The sequence below is a fragment of the Diabrotica undecimpunctata genome, chromosome 11, assembly GCF_040954645.1.
Source record: "Diabrotica undecimpunctata isolate CICGRU chromosome 11, icDiaUnde3, whole genome shotgun sequence".
NCBI classification, from domain to species: domain Eukaryota; kingdom Metazoa; phylum Arthropoda; class Insecta; order Coleoptera; family Chrysomelidae; genus Diabrotica; species Diabrotica undecimpunctata.
In genome coordinates, this window is record NC_092813.1 from 8,361,623 (window position 1) to 8,383,755 (window position 22,133).

Below are 22,133 nucleotides of genomic sequence, written 5' to 3' on the forward strand. Positions count from 1 at the left end.
GATGGTAAATCAAGCAACTAGAATCACCCAGTTCACATCGACTCTGCTTGATTATGTAATCACATCTACTGAGGATAAAATCTTGTCTATTGAAGTAAAACATATCCCAGAAATAAGCGATCATGAATTGGTTGTTTTAAAATTTGGTTGTGATGTCAAATCTAATACAAATAAATTTATTACTACTCGGAATTTCAAAAATTTAAATTACAGTTAATTTAAATCATATCTGGAATCTACACCGCGGATAATAATTTATGAATTGCCAGATATAGAGAGTAAAGTCGATTTTCTCTCTAATAATATCACTACTTTACTTCACATACATGTTTCATATCAGACTTTTAGAATCTCAAAGAAATATGCTCCATGGTTAACTAATGCCATCAAGCAATTAATATTAGATAGGGTAAAGCACTTACTACTTACGAGGTTACTAAAAATATAAATCAATTGAATGACTACAAAGTATTGCGTAACTTAGTAATAGCCATGACTACGAGGGAGAAAAAATCATATTTTAAAAACATACATGATCAATCTTCTAAAGATATGTGAAATAATTTAAAATAGTTGGTAAATAATTGCAAAACCAAAAATAACTTTAAAATAAAAAACGTGTGGAATGCAAACGAGATAAATAAACACTTTATTAAAGTCATACCAAACATAAAAGCTTACATTGATACACAAATATTCTATGAGAACAACTTTAAGTATTCTCTCAGTTCTTCTCTTAACTTTAAACCAGTATCTGAAATTAATATTTTGCATATTATTATTAATATTAAACGTAAAACTATTGGTGATGATGGTATTAAAATATTAACGCTGCAACTGTTTATTCCCTTTCTTCTACCGTAGATCACACATATCATTAACTGTTGCTTAACAAACTCAATTTTTCCCAGTAAATGGAAACGGGCACATATTATTCCTTTACCGAAGACTAAAATTACAGAAAGCATTAAAGAGTTAAGACCAGTAACTGTACTGCCTACATTATCTAAAATTTTGGAAAAGGTAATCGATATTCAGTTACAAACGCATTTAAAAAATAACAACATAATCTCTACGATGCAGTCCGGTTTTAGGTCCAGATATAGCTGTCTTTCTGCTTTATTAAATATTACAGATGATATTTTTAGAGCCTATGACCAAAACAAAATATCAATTCGAATTCTTCTAGACTACTCAAAAGCTTTTGATACAATTAACCATAATTTGTTATTCTCTATTTTAAAATATATTGGTCTAGAAGCGAGAGCAGTTAATCTAATGAAATCCTATCTTTCTAATAGATGTCAAGCAGTAAAACTTAATCAAAATATTTCTTCATTTCTAGATCTTAATACTGATGTGCCTCAAGGATCTATATTAGGTCCAATTTTATTCTCTATACACACATCTAATTTTCCTTCTGTGTTTTTGTCCTGTTCACAACATTATTATGCAGACGATACCCAACTCTATATGTCATTTTATCCAAATGAGTGTAATCAAGCGGTAAATGCAATAAATCATGACCTTCTTCAGCTGCAGATTTTTTCTCAAAATCATTGTTTAAAATTGAATACATTAAAAACTCAGGGTATCATTTTTGGGAGGAATCTCCATAGGAAAATATTTTTATAGAATTATGCCAATCGAATTATCTTAGGAAATGACAATTTAATTTTTAGCAAAAAGATTAAAAGCCTTGGGGTTTGGTTCGACGAAGATTTAAGGTTTACATATCATGTAAGTATTTGTTTACAACGAGCTTACGCCGTTTTAAAATTACTGTAACAAAGCCGCAATTTATTAAGTAGGGCCACAAAGTCATTATTATGTAATGCTCTGGTATTATAAAAATTAAATTATTGTGACGTGCTTTACAATGCGTGTCTCACTGAATTTGATTAATGGAGAATACAGAAATTGCAAAATTCTTGTTTGCGTTTGATTTTTGGCATCAGGAAATTTTAAAGGATAAGTCATGTTTTCACTGTAGTCAAGTGGCTAAATATGAAAAATCGTCGGAAACTCCATGCTTTATGTTTTTACCATGAAATAATTCAAGAGAGAGTTCCACCATACCTGTACAATCGAATAACTTATAGGACGGACGTTCATAATCTTAATCTTAGACACAAGAATACCCTCACTTTACCTAAACATACAACATCCTTTTTTAAACGTTCATTTTCATATTCAATTGCTTGCAATATTAACAGTTTGTCCTAAAATATTAAAAATCTGTATAGACTTAAGTTCAAGAGATTAATTTATGAGCAGTTGTTCGCTGAACAGTAATTTAAAAATTTAAGAATTAAAAAAAAATAAATACTTTATAATTAATAAATTTAATATGTACTTAATATTTTTATGTTTTATTGTAAATACAATTTCATTCTTTAAATAATATAGTCTATCTATCCTATTTTCGGGGGGTTAGGTGGAAGAGCAGTTGTGTGCCACAGAATCTGGTCCTACTGATATTATATTTCATTGTAAAGAAAATTTAATCTGTTGTTAATAAAGACATTTATTATTATTATTATTATTATTATTAAATATTGCTGTAATAAAATTTTACCTCGTTAAAATTTTATTTTTTTCTACCTTTTTTATAACGTCACTCTGATAAAATGCCATTTTTTTACTGGACCCTTTAATCTGGCCCCTCTCGCCCAGAGTAGTCTGGGCATCAGAAACGCCAAAGACTAGATCCTTATGGGTCTAGCCCGTATGATAGAGGTAATTAAATGAATCCATTTTAGGAGACCTAAGTATCTGAAGGGCTCACAAATGGGCCCTGCCCCTATCTACCATAACCATAACAATAACAGACCTACGATTACGTATGCAGAAAATGTGCTGAATGCTGAATCACAACAGAATTTATGTCGACTGCCCCAACCGACTCTATGTAGGGTATACTAGACCTTCCTCTATTACAAATATAAATGGAAAAAAAAAAGACAAAGGAAGGAGCATACAGAAAGCGAATAAGACGCCAGAAGCAGGGCGAAAGGGTACTGGGATTAAATCTGGAGAAACTCTCTAAATAATAATCATTTAAAGTTTAAAACGGTACCGGATGCAATGCAACCTAAATTTAATTTCGACAAACTGGTTATCCTCGTTTTTTCAGGACATATCCTATGGGAGTCGATTTAACCAAAATTAAGATAGAGGTAATGGATTTTAACAAGAGCTATGAGTCATGCCAATACAGTACACAAGTTTACCTGTTATTTACAAGGTCATAGCTCTTGTCAAAATCCATTACCTTTAGTCTTATCTATAATATCCAATCTCGAGATAGGAATGAAACATGAACAAGAAGAACAACCTTATAGGATAATTTTGTGATATTTTCTCCAGATATTCTAATAGATTTTAACCAAAATGTGTATTTAAATATATTTTTGTAATCTCGCCTTTACTTTGTACTAATTTTAATAAATATTTTTAATATATTCCATATACAAAATGTTGAATAAATTCCTTATACAACAAATATCGCAGTTGATAATTTATTGGTTACATTTTTAAAGTTAGCAGTTGCATTTATGTTGGAATAAATTGGCGAAGATAGAAAACTAAATGGCAATTTGTAATTTAAGAAGTATAGTTTAACGTGCCTAAGATTTATTTATTTATTCTCTTTGTAAATTGGGGAGATATATCAAACATTAGGTACATATGGTAAACGAAAATAACTGAAATCTTTTTATGTGGATAAAATTGGTTTATAATAAATTTTATACATTTAATAAATCGTAATATAGAGTAATAACTTTAAAATAGCTTTAATTCAACATCAGATAAATAGATTAATATATAATAATATTAGCTAATATTTTTTCCATTTAATTGAATTCGGAAACTTCAGTTGTTTAACATCGTCTACCAATTTACAAAATCACTAGCTACAGATGACTAATAATGTAAATGCTAATCAGACTTTTCATGAATTTTTTCGAAGTGCACTTTCCATTTGTCTTTGACACTGGATAGTGACCACTAGGAAGTCTTTTGCTTCTTCTTCGGTTCTCGGCGTCTATCGGCTGGTCTGGTTCGTTGTTCATGAGGAGCTTGAGGTCCTTGTAGTCCAGCTGCAAGTACCATCGAATAACTGTCAATCGGCCCAAATGCGTCGAGAGGCCGGAGCCCAGTAATTTAATGTAGGTCTGAAGGTATAATTTTTGAATTTAGATCGATAATAAAATGTGTATTTTAGATTAAAAAGAGTTTAAGCTTTTAAACTACGTGAATAAATTATGTTTACATACCAAATCAATAGCAATAAATTCCAAATACACAATGAATCTAAATGCATGTTGCAAGTAAAAGATAAGCATAAAGTACATACAAAAAAAGGAAAAAAGTCGGAAATATTCCCAATATCATTTGTGAAGAAATTCTTCGCATAGGTCGGATTTTATTTTTAATTTGAATTTTTCTTATGATACAAGACATATACAGCATCGATCACCTTTAAATACTGACGTCAAAAATACTTTTTGTTTAAATGGAATGTCCCGTATATTTTTATATTTATAAAAAGAGAACTTGTATTCAAATAAACTGATATATCAGTTTCAATAAGTTTTTATAAAGTAGTAAAGTAAATGTTTGAAAAAAGTACTTTCGCTAGTCACAGTCCGGCTGGATAACAGTGTCCAGATGCAACACTACTTTGAGGTGAAAATTTAAAGAGTTTTATGAACTTTTGCTATGAGACAGAATTTATAGGCAACAACGAGAAATAATAATAATAGCTCGTGAACTGAAAAAAATTAATATCGATATTGCTGCGCTAAGTGAAACCATAAAAGTAGAAGAAGGTCACCTTAATGAACATGGCGGTGACTATGCTTTCTTTTGGAAGGAAAAAGCAAAAAATAAAACCCAAATACACGGCTTAAGCTTTGTTATAAAAAACGAGCTCATCGACTATCTTTAAATTCCTTCTGGAATAAATTAAAGGCTTATGACACTCCGCCTTAAGGTGGTAAATAAACAATGAGCAACCGTAGTTAGTACATACGCATGCACTTTGTATTTAGACGTACGACGAGAAGAAAGAGTGCCTTTAATCTCAACTGGACAGACTTCTTCCCAAGCAGACAAACTCATTATATTGGGAGATTTCAATGCTCATGTCTACTAACAAGTGCTTTAACCAGTACGGATCAGTGTTGGACTGACTACCGACTAGTGCGGTATATTATGGCTCTTCACATCTTCATGATAAGACGTAATCGTTTTTTTAATTGGTAAGAAAATAAGTAAGAAATAAACTAACACTGCTGGATTTACGCACAACGAAAGGTTGACAAAATTGAAGGAAATACTGACTGCCAAGCTCATCGATATATATTTTGACGACATTGAGGAGCATTGGTCAAAGTTTAAGTCAAAAATACTCTCATCTGCTAAAGAAACTGTTGAAAATATTAAAAGAAAACAGGAATAATTAAATGAAAATGATAAGGCTATTCAGAAACATAGATAATAAACGTAATTTGTACATCGCTTGGCAAAACGACCCCAATTCAGTTGCATAATATTCAATACTACATAAGAGCTGAAGCGGATGTACAGAAGCAAACTCAGCAAAGTAAAAACGAATGCAGTAATACGAAATCAAATTCAGGAGGGAATACCGGATCTGGGTGAAAGTAACCACACCAGGATATCTAAGACTCCATCTTGGAGGACGTAACTCTATATTTTAGGCAGATATTGATTTAATCTTGCAGTGTGCAACAGAAATCGATAAGAGCACAAATATTTTAGCAGCCCTCAGGGCTGCGAAGGTCTAAGATAGTCTTTAGGCTAGTGTGGGAAGTCCGAGAACAGTGTCACACTAATATGGGTACTAAGACAGAATATATGGCAATACAAGAGCTGATGAACGTGCTAAAACAGGATTAGATAAAATATTTCGGTCCATGGCCGACCTTAGGAGAACCAAAAGCACTATCCGCAATCAGATATATTGGATCCGAACATAACATAACTCCCATTTGATAAGTATACCTGGTCAAGTATATAGCAAAATATATATTGGCTATACACATGTAAATAGGGGTGAATTTCTGAAGAAAACAAGCAAGGACCAACTCAGGAGCATACCAGGCTTTCTTACTGGAAATGTGCCAGTCAAGGGACCTTGATGCCAAAACTAAATTTAATGATAAAACAATGAGAACTTGATTTCTTTCTCATGTAATGTACTTTTACTATGTGTCTAGACTTTATAGCCTTTAACTGAATAAGTTGAGGAGAGGAGTGTTTGTCCCAAGTTGGTCATTCAGAAGTACATATATTTATATTTTTTAGTTTATTAATTTCCATAAATTTTAATAAAGGTAGCTAAAGGCCTTTATTTTGAATGTTGAGAATTTGAAATTGGTCGGTAAAAGAATGATTCAAAAGAATGGAAAGACTAAAGACCATTAGATAAAAAGCCCAGTACCTTTTCTTTGATTACATATACAGGCAAGATATCAACAAAAATAGCCAAACACATAAAAAAACAATAATACCAGCTTTCAAAACAAAATTATTAAGAACAACAAGAGCCAAAAGAAATTGCACTTAAACAGTGAGGTATACAAACTTACACGTGGTGACCGCCCAAAAACTTACATCGGTCAAACTGATAGAACCTTTAACAAACGTATAACACAACACAAAAGGGCTTTTATTAATCGAAAAACAGAAAAACAGATTCTACGTACGCACTTCACATTATAGATAATAATCATTCTTATAACGACCAATTTTAATTTCTCCCCATTTAAAATAAAGGCTTTAGGCTATCTTTATTATATTCTGTAGAAATAAATAAATTAAAAAATATAAATATATAAATCTGAAGGATCAACTTAAAATAAACAACTCTCCCCTGTTCAAATTAGTCAATTATCAACTATAAAGTGTACAAATAGTAAAAATACATCCCTTGAGTAAGGCACTCTGCCGAAACAGCTGTAGTAAAAATCAGTTGTAACAAATTTTGTGAAAGTGTAGAAAAAAATGTTTTACAATTAACTTTCGTCAAGTAACGATTGAATCCATCACTTATCTAAAACTAAAAATCGACATTTAACCCGAAGCAGTCAACCATACCTTGCATACTAACATAAGCACTAGATAGCAGATGACAAACACATGTTGAAGATTACCAAGTGACTCCAAAAATTTATGGTACCGATCCAGTGGATCTCTACTATCTGGTCCAGAATTCTGCAATAGGTATCATAAATAGATATCATGAACAGGAAGTCAAAGGCGGCAATACATCATTGGTGAATGATCGCAGAAAGCGCAACATCATGGTGTATAAGAAAAAGCTTCCGAAATAAATAAGACATATTTTGAATTGAGAGGATTATACCTATATCGAAAGTGGACTAATTTATGAAGTTCTTAAAAAAGAGTCCAAAAATAAAGGTCAATGCATTGTATTTTTGGATGCAACTTTTTGGATTTATTTTAAACTTATCATTTATTTTCTAGTTAATTTTCACTCATCGATTGTGGTTTACATCCTCAAAGTATTTGTGATATTTTTATATACTGCTATCGACGGACAATGTTTTAAGTTAAAAGATAACTAAATGGAATTGAATGATGCAGTAAAAACCAGGAAAATATTTTTTGATTAGTGTATTAAAATATTTTATAAAATAATAATAAACAATATTCCTTGCAACAAACATTTACAAAATATTAAGTATGTTTTGGTGCATATGATCATTTAGAAGTAACCATTACCGAATATATAAACCTTTTAAACCATTTTAATAAAAAATTAACAACTTAAAATAAATTTATTTAACATAATTTTTAAATGTTACAGTAATGAATGTATATTTTATTGGTCATTGTAACTTTTGGAAGCAGGCCGTGAAGTAATATCCCATACTTTTCATAATACAGGACAGCATAGTCCGTCATTTCGCTCATCGATTTATTTTTATGATCGTGTTAAGTAAATGAACCGAAAACTAGGCCCAGGCTCTCGTTTGGTATGCATTAACCTTTCATGCTGAGATTTTTACGAGATAGTTAATAGGACTTGTCTTGGCAGGACTATTTCTATCAGCCTTGAATTTAGGCCATTCTGACAGCAGAGTTAGTTTCAAGCTAGTTCTGGAATGCAAAGGGACCCTAGCTATAACTTTGTACAAACAAGTTCAACAATTTGGTATGGGTACCGGAATACTTAGGTGTAGACGGTAATGAACAGCTGGGGTCTTTGAAACTCGGGTCTCGTCGTCACTGCCTCCACTGGAAGAGTGCCAGACTGGAACCTATGATTGGAGTAATTGCTAGTATTGACCGGGATAGTATTAAGAAGCTTCTCACCCAAAAGTTTTAGAGCTACTGAAGAACTTGTGAAAGTGTGAGATAGACTAGATTTTATGTAGCAGAGTCTTTTAAAAGTCTCACAACTTTATTCCTCCTATTTAATCCTTAATCGTAGAATATTCTCTTTGGCGGTCACCATATTTACTGTTCACGACGAAAGAATCTACTTCGATTAATAGATAACTTAAAGTGTCATCTATGTGAGAAGGAGGAGAAAATATTCTCTGATGTCCTTTGAAGGTAGCCAGCACAGGTTTACCGAAGGTGACAAAACCTTGCTTTGGCATTCATTTAGCCGAGATAAGTGAAAGAGATATTCTTGTGACATTTTATTGGGCCATGAGTATATTAAGGAACTAGATAGCTTGGACAGCAGGTATACATTCAGACATTAGGCTTTTGCTGATCGTAGTGGATAACAAACGGCTAGGAATAACGTTGCTCTCGAACTTGCCGACGACCAGGTCATTGCAGGCTCAGTTCGGGGATATGGCACTACCTTGTTTAAGAGATAAGAATTTGTGAAACAAGAAAGTACTTTATTGTAGCCGTATGATTTAAGATAAATGAACTAAGAACTTGAGAAGACAATAATAGGTACAACAGGTTAATGACAATAACAAGGTAAATAAATAAACTTGTTACAGAATAATGCAAATAGGGATATGAACTTGATGAAAAGACAATAATAGGTACAACAGGTTAATGACAATAACAAGGTAAATAAATAAACTTGTTACAGAATAATACAAATAGGGATATGAATAATAGTCTTACGTCAAAAATGGATATCATGAGCATTAAGGTAATTACATAGATCATCATGTTTGACGGGTAGATTATCTAAAATATACAAACAGTTCTGCTATCAGCAATATACGCAACTTGATAAAAGCCTTTATTGATTTAAACAGTTAATTTTTGTAAAACGCATTTCTTCACTCTTATACAGTCGACTCTCGTTAGTACGAAACTCGAGAGACTCTTAAAATATTACGAATTATTGAGTGTTTGAAATATCAAATGATTCGAAATTTGTGAAAAAAAAAATAAACTTCGAATTATTAAGTGTTGATCAATGATTATTTATTAACTGCTATTTTATAACAATGACAAAAGTTTAGAAGTACATTCGTGTACATACATGTATGTATTCTTAATGTGCATTAATCAATCTTTTTTAAGAAAAAAAGTGCCTGAAATGCTTTTTCATCTGTTTCATTTTGTATTCACAAGGTTTGTAAGGTATCGAATGAGACAATCTGACAACAAAGTCAGAAACACTCACACCGCTAATGTCAACTAATGGTTCTATTGCTGGTTGCATAAGTATTTGAAGATTTTCCTGATCTTCTTGTAAGAAACCGGATTTTTTGAAGCAGTTGAGAATTGTTAGAGGTGTTATACCTCTCCATGTCTTGTCAATCAGTAAAATAGCTGACAAAACCGTGATATTTTCAGTTAGCTTTGTCGAGAGATTCTAAAACGAGCTTAACAATTTCTTTGCGATAGAATGTCTTAAAATTATGGATGATCCCTTAGTCCAATGGTTGCAATTTTGAAGTTGTATTTGGCGGAAAGAAGTAGAGTTCCACGTTTTAAAATGTACGAGGACTGTTGTGGACAGTGCAATGCTCAAAATAGTAAAATTTTTTGCTTTTTCATGTCCCCATTAACTGTTAAAAGCCAATTGTTAAAAATCTCTGTCGTCATCCAAGCTTTTTTGTTAGCACGATAATCCATAGGAAACGATTTCACACCTTTGAAACATCGCAATTTCACTAAAGGTGTAAGTTTTTCTGATCCGTCCATATTTACTGCAAGTAAAACTGTTAACCTCTCTTTACAATGTTTTCCCTCATGACATTTTTCATCTTTAAAAGTAAGCGTCTTACTTTTAAAGTTACGTCCGGTAAACTTGCGTCCGGTAAACATTTGATATATAGACCAGTTTCATCAGTATTAAAAATATCGCTGACATCATAGTTTTTAATCAAGGTCTACAATTTATCGTGCCAATCTAACCAAACTGCATCATCAACACTTCCACTTTCCCCACGAACTTTTTTAAACACAACTATATTTCTCTTTTTGAAATTTGTAAGCCACTCTTCACTTGATGCTTAGAGTAGACGCGAACTCTTTTGCTTTTTACTTCAACAAGTTTCCGCTAATAGACACTTTTTGTCCTCTACATTGTCTTAGCCAAATAACCAGACTTTCTTTCAGACGAGGAAATTCACGTTTAGTAGTTCTTTCCGTACTCAAGCAAATTGAGCAGCATTAATTTTCTCCTTGTGCTTTATTACGGTTGAGAGAGTACTCAGAGAAATCTTAAATTCTTTTGCAACATCACTTTTCTTCTCACCTTCCTCTACTTTTTGGATTAACTTCTTCTTTTCAGCAATCGTCAAACATTCATACTTTCTAGGGCTCATGACTAACAAGATTTTAATCTGTATACCAAAGAGTAACAGTAACTAATAACTAAACAAACCAATTCGTGAGAAGTGTGTAGTCAAATTAATCATAACAACAACAAAAGTGCGTTGATACAAGTTTGAACTGTACTTTCCCTCTCTTTCTCTCTGCAACTTTAAAATGCCGATGAGTTCGAAGTAACGCGTCGTTTTGTTATATAGCAATGATTTTTTCGTTCGAATTACCAAGTTCACAAAAATGTGTTAATTTAGTTCGAAATATAACGAGATTTTGTAGGGAACTCGTAATATCTTTGAATTATAGAGAGATTCGAATTATCGCAGGTTTGAATTAACGCGAGTCGGCTGTATTTAAAAAACTTTATTTGACATTTTTCACTTTACTAGTAAAAGATTTTATTTTGAAGTAAAACACTACATGTAAAAACCGTAACGTTTAAAAATAAAAAAGTATTTGTTTTGAAAGCAAATCTAACTGTAAATTAATAAAAGAATTGCATAAATTACTACAACAATACCTAATTTACCATTCAGTTTTATCATACCTTGTGCTAAAATGAAGTTTAACCATATCCCAATACAGTTAATATTGTTAGACCGTCTTCCATATGACACTAGCAGACCTAAATTAATTGCAACCGAAAAAACACCACAAATATATTAAGAAACTATTTATTTTAATATTATTTGCACAAAAATTGAGAAATAACATGAATATCCATATTTTACCTATATTTTAGAAAATTAAACATTTATAAGTACGTTTGCCATAAATTAATAGCAAACATTTTTTTGTTATTTAACTTTAACAATAATATCAAACTCTAAATTTAATTAAAATATGCGTAAAATAAAATATCAATTTTGTAACGTTATGTATCAAACCTTTGTCTCATATTTATTACGTTATTTTTCTTTTAATAATTATTTTATTTTAATTTCTTTTGATTGTATTCATTTATGGACATTGTCTTTCATTTTACTATTTTTATTTTAAAAATAGTTGGCCTCAATTCTTCAATCAACTAAATATTCTATTTAATCCTTATTTTTTCTAAGGTTCTTGAACTCCCAAGTGGAGCATAGAGCTTTAGTGAAAACGCGCCACCGGGTTCTATTTTGCGCTAAGGCCTTCACCTCATTCCAAGACTTTCCTTGACCTCTTATCTTGTCCATGATGAATCTTCTCCAAGTTTGTACTGGGTGATCTCTTTTTCTTCTTCCTTGGGGATTCCACCCTAGGGCAATCTTTGCAATACTTTAATTATTTTTGAGTGTGTGACCAATCCAACTCCACTTTCTGGACTTTATTTGATGTTCTACCCTTTTTTGTTCGGTCACGTGTAGTAGATCTTCGTTTCTGATGATGTTAGGCCAGAAAATACGAACAAGTCGTCGTAGACATTTATTAATAAAGACCTGCAGTTTATCTGTAAGGGTTTTTGTCACTTTTCAGATTTCACATCCGTAGAGTAGAACAGACATGACATTCGTCTGGAATATGCGGAACTTTGTCCTTGTAGTATACTCGTCAGATCTCCAAACAGGGTTAAGCATGCTGAATGCTTGTTGAGCTTTTCGTATCCTCATACGAATATCGTCCTCTGTACCTCCACTTTCTGTTATGACACTTCCAAGATACGTAAAGTTTTTCACATTTTCAATCTGCTTGTTGTTGATAGTAAATAGCGTGTTGTTCCTTGCATTTACTCTCAAGGATTTGGTTTTACTAATATTTATTTTCAAACCTACTTTTTTGGCTTCACTTAGGCAAAGTTTCAAACCTTTGTCTAACAGGCAGATATCGTTGGCGTATTTCAAATCGCTTAGGCGTGTGATTAACGTCCTCTGTATCCCTCTTGTGTCGGAGTCTAGTTTGGAGAGAACATAGTCTACTGCTATGTTAAAAAAATGGAGAAAACACGCATCCCTGTCTGACTTCAGTAAGTATGTCAAATTCGTCGCTGTTGACTCCATTGTGTGTCACTCTCCATTTGACCTCAGTGTTCAGTGACTTTATATAATGGAAATGGAAATTATTTTATGCGAGATCTTTTGTAGCTCTAAAATTTTCCATAAAGCAGCACGAGATAAGCTGTCAAAGGCACGCTCGAAGTCAACAAAAACCATGTATAGGGGTGTGTTCTATTTAACCGATTGTTGCATTATAACCCTTACAGTATTAATGTGGTCTATGCAGGAGGATTCTGGTCTAAAGCCTACTTGACCAGCTCGAAATGCAATCTTGTTTGTTAATCTTTTAAGTGTGATGGTCGTGAAGATTTTATTTGTATGTCTTTTTCTTTATATGGCTTCGGCAGTTTGCCATACAGGCAGTAATTTGTATGTCACATACATGAAACATATAAATTTTTATGCCTTTATTTAATAGTCAGTAAATCTATCAGTTGGTAACTCTGCTCCGTCATGTCACACTTTTCTGGCATTGCCACAATTCTGTGGTGGCATATTTTTTTAAATATCGTTTATCTATAAAAAGGTATGCTTGGATTGAAAATTCATTTATTATATTAAATCTTCTCTGTGGTAAGTTATATTCAATATTTAACCAATACCCAATGTGTTTTTATGATTTCAAATTTTATTTCATTTTTTATACATCCATAACATGTTTCTTTTAAACTTATAATCCGTCTAAATATAATCGTAATAAATAAACTAATTAATTTATTTAATAATAATTATATCCACTAAATACTTACCAATTTGCTATTTTCTATTTAATATTTTTTATATTAACTTAATAGTTTTAATTTTTTTTAGTTTAATACATTGTATCAATATTTATGACAAGACTAGATCATTTATCGATTGTTCAATCAACTTTCTTTTAATTTCAAGTTTTCGAATTCTCCCTATGTAAGTAGTTCATTGTCTACAAATCTCAGCGTATATATAGTATTTTTGTTGAGCGGCAATCACATTATCGTACTACCAGTTAGTCCATTAGTAGGCGTAAAGCTGTTCCTAATGAAATTTTATTACCTTATCTTGGTATTTGAGTCAATATTTAATGTTCTAATTCTATCTATGGTGATCTATCTCTGAGATATATTCCTAGGAAGTGAAAAAGGAATGTGTCGTCTTCATACCAAAACCAGGTAGGATGGACTACACTTTACCAAAGGCTTTCCGACCAATTAGTCTAACATCCTTTCTGTTGAAAACGATGGAAAGGCTATGCGAGAGGTACATAAGGGATGAAGTTCTGGTCCATAATCTACTTCACCCAAATTAGCATGCATTTACTTCGGGAAGATCTACTGATTCTGCACTGCATCAAGTAGTGGAAGAATTGAAAGATCACTGGACAATAAAGAATTCACCTAGGTATATTCATAGACACTGAGGGAGCGTTTGATAAAACCACATTCCCAACCATCACCCAACAGCTCAGTGTCAGGAATGTTCCCCTCACCGTAAGTGAATGGATATTTAGTACGCTTTCTAATCGAGCAATAAGCATAAATGTAGAAGACGGATTAGGCTAATGCTAACTTACGCAGTTATTGCTTGGGTAACAAAAGTGCTACAGGCAACAGCAATTAACAAACTAAACCATATTCAAAGCACGTGGTGTTCGTGTGTATTAAGGTATAAAAAATGCTTATTAAAAGCTTACAATTTTTATTTTAAAGAAGATCTTTTCGGAATTAAATCATTCCATCATCAGTTTACTAAAAGAGAGAGTAAAAATACCAATATTAAAAAACAAGTAAGTTAAAATTTAAATATATAGAAAGAACACGTTGGTTTTTTACTACTTATATAAAAAGTTGTTAAAAACATTGTATGGCCACATAAAAACATTGGAAGGACATCCGTATCAAAAAACAATCCTCATGGTATTTATAAAGGTAAATGGAATAGACTGTTAACTTGTTGATTAATAAAAACTGAAAATGGGGGCATCTTACATGACCCCCTGTAGCTGGTGAGGTTTTATCGACTTACATTACCTCTGATCTGTGCTGGAGTCTTGGGCTAACTCATAGAAAGATGGTATGAAAAATCAGTTAGTACCCGTCAATGTCAAGTGGAATGATGTAGTAGGAAAGTCATTGTGCTTAAGTTTGAGAATAGGCCGTTTTTAGTGAAGAATTGTGTTTTGTGTGTAGTAGGATCAATAGCAATTTTTGGTATTTTAAAAAGGTGGGAGAATGTAAAACAATGAGTGACTGTGATGTAAAATAAATTTGGTATACCAGGGTAGGGCAAAATTTAAGTTAGGTAGTTGAAAATAATAAATCAGTTTAAAGGCGATAAAAAGAATGTTATTACCTAATTGTTTCCTTGTATGAAGTAAGTATAGATAAAAGTTGGTTTGGAATTTATGGAAGATGAATCGAGGAAGAAGAAATAAAAGAAAAAGAAAGAAAAGGAAATAGGAGATGAATGTAAAGATGTAAGCTGGGGATACTGAAACTGATTGTGATAAGAGATTGATAGATGTAAAGTGAGTATTTATAAGAAAACCTGTGTGATTATTTAGATGGTAGTTATTGGAGAGGATGGGAAATTGGATATTGGAAAAGGGGGGATGTTAGTGTATTAATGGTGACAAGAATAAAGTTAAGTATGGCGGATTATATAGGGTGATATTAAGCTATGGGAAAATAGAAAGAAATGTAAAAGTAAGTAAAACTGAATGTGTAGTTAAAAGAAAGAAAGTTAGATCAGGAGAATAATTGTCGATGAAGTGGGACGAAGTCTCTGTTGATGCTGGTGTGACGATTAACACAATTGGGACTATTTTTCTTTTCCTTGACTATTTCCAAATCCTCAAAAAGGTCAAGTTTGAGATAATCTCTACTTGGGATGTTATGAAGAAGAGAAATATCATCTGGTACCTTGATTGTGTGATTGTGATATTTAAGATGATGGGAAAAGAAGAAGTGTTCTCTAACTTAGAATGTTCAATGGCCCTGGTTACTCGAGATCTACAAGTTCTACCAATATAAGTGGCATCACAGTCAGAACATTGAAGTTTATAAACTCCACTGCGCTTGCTGAAGTCAATAGAGTCCTTACTATTGCATAATGATCTACTCAAATTATTGTTAACTTTAAAGGAAATCTTAATATTTTCAACAAAATTCAGGATAGTGTTTTTGATTGATGCGGAGAGTGTTGGACAGTGAAATGGTAATGGGAAGTAAGATAAGGAATCTGAAGTAATGTTAGGGTAAGCTGATTGTTGAAGCAATTTACGTTTCTTTTTATAAATGAGTTTATGGATGATATCAGGGTTATAGCCATTATTGAAAGCAATCTGTTTGATTATGTTTAGTTCTTGGTTGTAGTTAATGTTGGATAATGGGATGGTTTCTAAACGATGAATGAAACTGTTGAATGCAGATAATTTGTGTGAAATGGGATGGGGGTACATTTCAATCCTAACTTTCTATTACTTTCTAACGCCATAATTTAAAGAAACTGCCACAAACACACTTAATTATCCAAAATAATAAGAAATCTGAACAATAACAGCTGCACTTCACTTTTGTGTTACGCACCTGACTACTAGGAGGAGACTGATGACAACCACCTAATCCACCCCAAGCGGACTTCAATTTTGGGTTTGTGCGCCTCGCCAACTTAAGTGGTGTTGACAGTAAGTCGATAAAACCTCACCAGCTACAGAAGGTCATGTAAGGTGCCCCTATTTTCAGTTTTTATTAATCAACAAATTAACAGTCTATTGCATTTACCTTTATAATTACCATGAGGATTGTTTTTTAATACGGATGTCCTTCCAATGTTTTTAAGTGGCCATACAATGTTTTTAACAACTTTTTATGTAAGTAGTAAAAAACCAACGTGTTCTGTCTATATATGTAAATTTTAACTTACTTGTTTTTTAATATTGGTATTTTTACTCTCTCTTTTAATAAACTGATGATGGAATGATTCAATTCCGAAAAGATCTTCTTTAAAATAAAAATTTTAAGCTTTTAATAAGCATTTTTTATACCTTAATACACACGAACACCACGTGCTTTGTATTCAACAGGTATACTAGCCACTCCTGGATATCTCCACTTCATGGTTTGTTCCAGTTTCACTTTTAATTTTAAACCATATTCAGCGGATGGCTTACATAAATATAACAGGTATCATGAAAAAAACACTAACTGCTGCAATGGAGTCGGTCATTGGCATCACGCCTCTAGACATATACAGTGTAGGTAGAAGTTTATGGTCGGTATGGTAAAATTTAACAGGATATCTAACGCAGATATAAAATCATATTTTCAGCGAACAGACAAAAATAACAATCATATTTCCCCTTGGTCTCCCCTCCATATTTCTTATTGCTGCCCATTGCCCAGTAGTAAGACGATTAGTTCCGATGAGTTTCGATTAGTTCCGGTTAGTTCCGACCAGAGATATTTTACATATCTCTGGTTCCGATCCTAAGAAACTAGAGGTGGGTCGTTGACATTTTTATCGGAACCGTTTTTCGTAAACTGTAACTAGTTGATTGTTTATCAGTAGTTTCAAATAAGCGAGTACACAAAAAACATATTGGCTATTATATTGAAAGAAACTACCGAAGGATATATTTATTATAACTTAAAAAATAAATTAAACAATACAAATAGTACTTACATTTACATGACACATTATTAAATCGCGAATCTTAAGTCTAAATTGACATTTAAAAACATACGTTTTTCCACTTTTCTTGTTGTTTCTTCTTTTGTTTAAAAATAAACCAGATTTTAAACATAATATGTTCACAATGAACAGATTTTGTTACAATACTACAATATTTTATGAATATAGTGGTTAAGTTAGGATATACATGGCGATGGTTTTTCCACCACTGTAATGGACAGTTCCAATCACCGTTCGAAATTTTTTGTGGTTAATATCATCAGACAAATACATGTCGACTTCTTTTATATCTCTAGATACAGGTGTATGTTTAGATGAGTCATGTCTAATAAATTCATCAAAAATACACCATGGACTTAAGTCATCTTTATCAGTTTCTTTTTCTTGTACTGGTTGATTTTCACTAGTACAATCTTCTTTTTCTTTTTTTATAGAAGTAACCAGCTTCTTAACTCTTTCTTTTGTTTTTTATAACTAGGTATTCTGAATAATGAATGAGTTTCGATTTACGATTGATCTGCATTTTCGATTTCAAATCTTTATTGATAGTTCGTCAAAGGATTTATTTATTGTAAATATTCAATTATGAATTATTTTTCTTAGTCAAAATTATTGACCTAGTATAAGAATAATAACTTTATTTTCAAAAAATGCGCATTTGTAGAAGATGCAGCTTTTATGGTCCACTTTCTGAATATTGCAATGACTGAAACTTCTCCTGACGCATTTCTGTCCATTTCGACTACTTCTACTACAAGTACTGACCTACTGCCACCGCCACCCAAGCGTCAAAAGGTGATGGATACTTCCATTAATAAAAATATTAGTTTAGAACAAAAGAAACAAATAGATATGGATTTAATAAACCTATGCAAATACTCGTTTCATCCGTTTTCCATAGTTAAAGAACGAGCTTTTAAAAAGCTTGCAGGGTGGATTCCTGGATACAAACGTTATTACGTTATTATTATTATTAAACGATATTACGTCAGGCTCATTACTTCAGGAATGTTATACCAAAACTAAGCAAATTATTAGATCACAAGTTGTTAAAGAAGTAGAAAATATCTGTATTACTACTGACCTTTGGATATATCGAGTAACTGAGAGTTACATCGCATTAACAGGACAATATTTAACCGAAAATTTAGAATTTAAAACGATTTTATTAGGCTGCTACCATTTTTGTGGAAACCATAATTCAGAAAAGATCGCTTTTGAAATTAGTGAAATTATTTCACTAATTTCAAATTTCAGTTTCTAAAAAAACACATGTCAAAAAAAGTACCTTATCTTTAGAAAGGCTTTTAAAGTATCAATTACAACATAACAAAGTTCCCAAACGGCCAATCCAAGACGTGGAAACTAGGTAGAACTTCACCTATTACATGTTAAAAAGAATGACCGAGTTAGAAGAGGCAATCCGTTCCACTTTTGTATTAGTTAATACAGACTTAGACTTGGACCAAATCTAAATAATAAAGACTGGATTATTTTTTCTCAATTTTCCCAAATTTTACGGCCTTTTAAAGAAATAACAAGTACAATAAGTGGCAAAAAATACTTGAAGGGTAGTTCAGTGATTGTTATGGTACGCTGCCTTCAAGAATCTTGCAAAAAAATTTTAGCAAACGGTAACCTTACATCCATAGTATCCGACGTAGTACAATCGGGTTTAGCAAAAAGTATTGTAAATTTAAACACATGTTAAAAATCTGGTTTAATTTTAAATAAAAGAAGAACACGGTTAACAAGAAATAGAGTAGAAAAACTTACGTTTTTAAATGTCGATTTAGACGATTTACGATTTAATAATAACGTGTAATGTAAATGTAAGTACGATTTACTATTTGTATTGTTTAGTTTATTTTTCAAGTTATAATAAATATATCCTTCATTAGTTTCTTTTATTTTAATAAATATACACATAAACGATAATAGCCATTATGTTTGTTTATGCAGGCACTCTCTTACTTGAAACTACTGTTAAACAATCATAGTTATTGTTTACGAAAATCGGTTTAGTCGCGTTAAGAGCGTAGACGCAAAATTTAAGGCCAATGCTTTTTAAATGTATTTATTTTTTTCGAATCCTGAGAAAACTAACAAATATTTTTGAAAAATTTAAACGCAGAATGAAAGGTGACATTATTGCCGAGGGCCGAAATAAACAAAAAGTTTTTTTGAATGAGATACTTAAAATTCAAAATCACACTAAATTTTCTCTTTTTTCGCCCCTGTAACTTATTAAAATAAACATTATAGAAGTTTTCAGAGACTTTCAGTCCTCGGTAATAATGTACTCTTTCATTCTGCGTTTAAATTTTTCAAAAATATTTATTAGTTTTCTCAGGATTCGAAAAAAAAAGAATGCCCACCTCTACTCGTTCGTTACCTGTGTTCCTACTTTGATTCGGTGCTTTGACTACGCGACATGAGTCGGTGCCAAATAATTTCGTATGAAGGTTTATTTATTGTGGAGTTATATGCATTTTATTATTTTTATTGGAAATAAGGCACAATGTGACTTTAAAATAAGCTTATTTTTCAGCAAGATGTTTAGATTTTTAATTCGGAAATCGTACTTAAAATACGAAACATTAATAAATTTTATTTACATAAAACGATTTCCGAAGTGAAAATCAAAATGTTAAATTAAACTTATCGTAAAGAAAAATTGTGGTAAATTTAAAATAAAAAACAGTAAGCTGCCATTTAAATCAATTCGCCAAATTTGATTATCTTAGAACGTTGTTAAAATGCTAAAAAGACAACAGGTCAAATAAAACCAATAAGTTTGGCAACGTTGAACTTCTCCTCTTTTCTTAGTTCCACTAATGCTATTTTGCCGATATAATGGGCTGACCTAATATACCTCTCTCTTTTTAAATAGGTGTTTCTCACTCCATCTCACATAAGGTCCATACCGACCATAAACTTTTACCTACACTGATAAACCTTGATGTAGGAATGAGATATTTAAGAACTCATTTTTGGTGCACTACCTCTCCTACAGACAGACTGCGACTCAATTAAGCTAAAGTTTGTCTTTGACAAACCCTACAGAATCTAAACAGGACAGTATAGGGACAAAAACGTGGCAAATGCGTATTGCATGGCTCCAAAATGGAGGAAGGCTCAGGATTCGGGATAAACTCAAGATCACTGAATCTAAGAATAAAGTGGGGTATGAGCAAAAATGGACTAGCTAGCAACAGAAATGGACTTCTGGAGAAGAGCATCAGGCAAATCAAGAAGAGATCGGATACCAAATAAAACAATACGAGAAATGAATAATAAGAAATGAAAAGTGATGGGAGTCAAGCATACAATAGTTGATGACATAAAAACAAAACAGTTAATATGGTACGGCCATGTACAGAGAATGCCAGATGACAGGATTCCGAAACAGATTTTGACGTGTACACCATAAGGAAGAAGAAAAAGAGGAAGGCCGGGAAGAAGCTGGAGAGAGGGAATTGAAAAAGAACTAGAGGAAAGAGAAATTCCTCCAGGCCTATGGTTAAATAGAGAAGAATGGTGGTTAGGAGTCGAAAGGCGTCGGAGAACGCTGTAAACCAATAGTAGTAGTAGTATGAGCAAAAATGACAGCGTAGTTCAGAGAGAACTGGCAGGTTTCTTCATAGCCCCAAAAGAGATAATCCAAAAAGATATAGCCGGGAAAACTATAATAATCTGCACAGATAGCATAGAAGCGCTACTAATCTTGAATAGACCACGTGTCACATCAGGGTTAGTAATGGAGTGTTACGAGTCACTAACTCAAGCTTCAGATGGGAATACCATCATCCTAAGGTGGGTTAAAGAATACAATAGGAATAAAGGCAATCGCATTGCTGACCAATTGGCTACGAAGGCGGCAGGTCTAAGACTCTTAGGACCTGGGGAACTTTTTGGTTGGTCAACTACAATAATCGCGGAAATTTTCAAAACTGGTCATTGTCAACTAAGCCAACACCTCTTTATACTGGGGCTAGTAGACAGACTTCTATGCAGGAAGTATAACGGAGAAGACGAAACTATATAGCATGTCCTATGTGAATGCCTGGAGTTATCATTACTACGAGAGTATGCGTTCGGCGAGTCCTGGCCCACATCTGTCCACAAAAGCAAGATGTCCCCTGGCGATTTGTCCACCTTCCTAGAAATGGCAAGATGGACAATGAGCTAAGGACGACAGCTCCCTGGGAGGATGCACAATGGGTCAATTGTGGCCTTAGTGCTGTGGAACTTAACTCGCCTTCCCCTACAGATACAGATACAGATGTGTTCTAATTAATTTTTTTAATTAAATTTTGGTTTTAGTTTTTTTCTGGCTTTCCACCAAAGCTTATTTAGTTTAACTTTAAAATATGCTCCGTTTTTTTATTTAAGTGAATTTATAAAGAAGTTTTACTGTTAATCTTTCACTTTTGATGTCAGTTTGTTTTTATGCTTCCTCTTTTGTTTTCTATAATAATTTTTATCATATATCTATAAACTCTGCTTTGTATATTACTGACAAGATCTCACAAGTTCTCAAAATTATTATTTAAATAATATAGTTCTTCCCTTACACCGTAAATTCTTTTACATATTAATAAAAATTGTAAACAAAAAACTTTATTTAAGGTTTACCTCGAATACAAAATAAATGTTCATTAGTTATACTTTATA

The 22,133-nt window shown here is 32.4% G+C and overlaps 1 protein-coding gene across 1 annotated transcript in view; it reads right to left on the bottom strand.

The window, feature by feature from the left end:
- Positions 1–3,917: 3,917 nt before the first annotated feature.
- The window catches only part of LOC140452637 (multiple C2 and transmembrane domain-containing protein-like), a 114,949-nt gene continuing 96,733 nt past the window's right edge, over positions 3,918–22,133 (bottom strand). The window contains exon 5 of the mRNA XM_072546957.1: positions 3,918–4,178. Within this exon, the coding sequence (XP_072403058.1) occupies positions 3,918–4,178 (261 nt within the window). The remainder of the gene's footprint in view (positions 4,179–22,133) is intronic.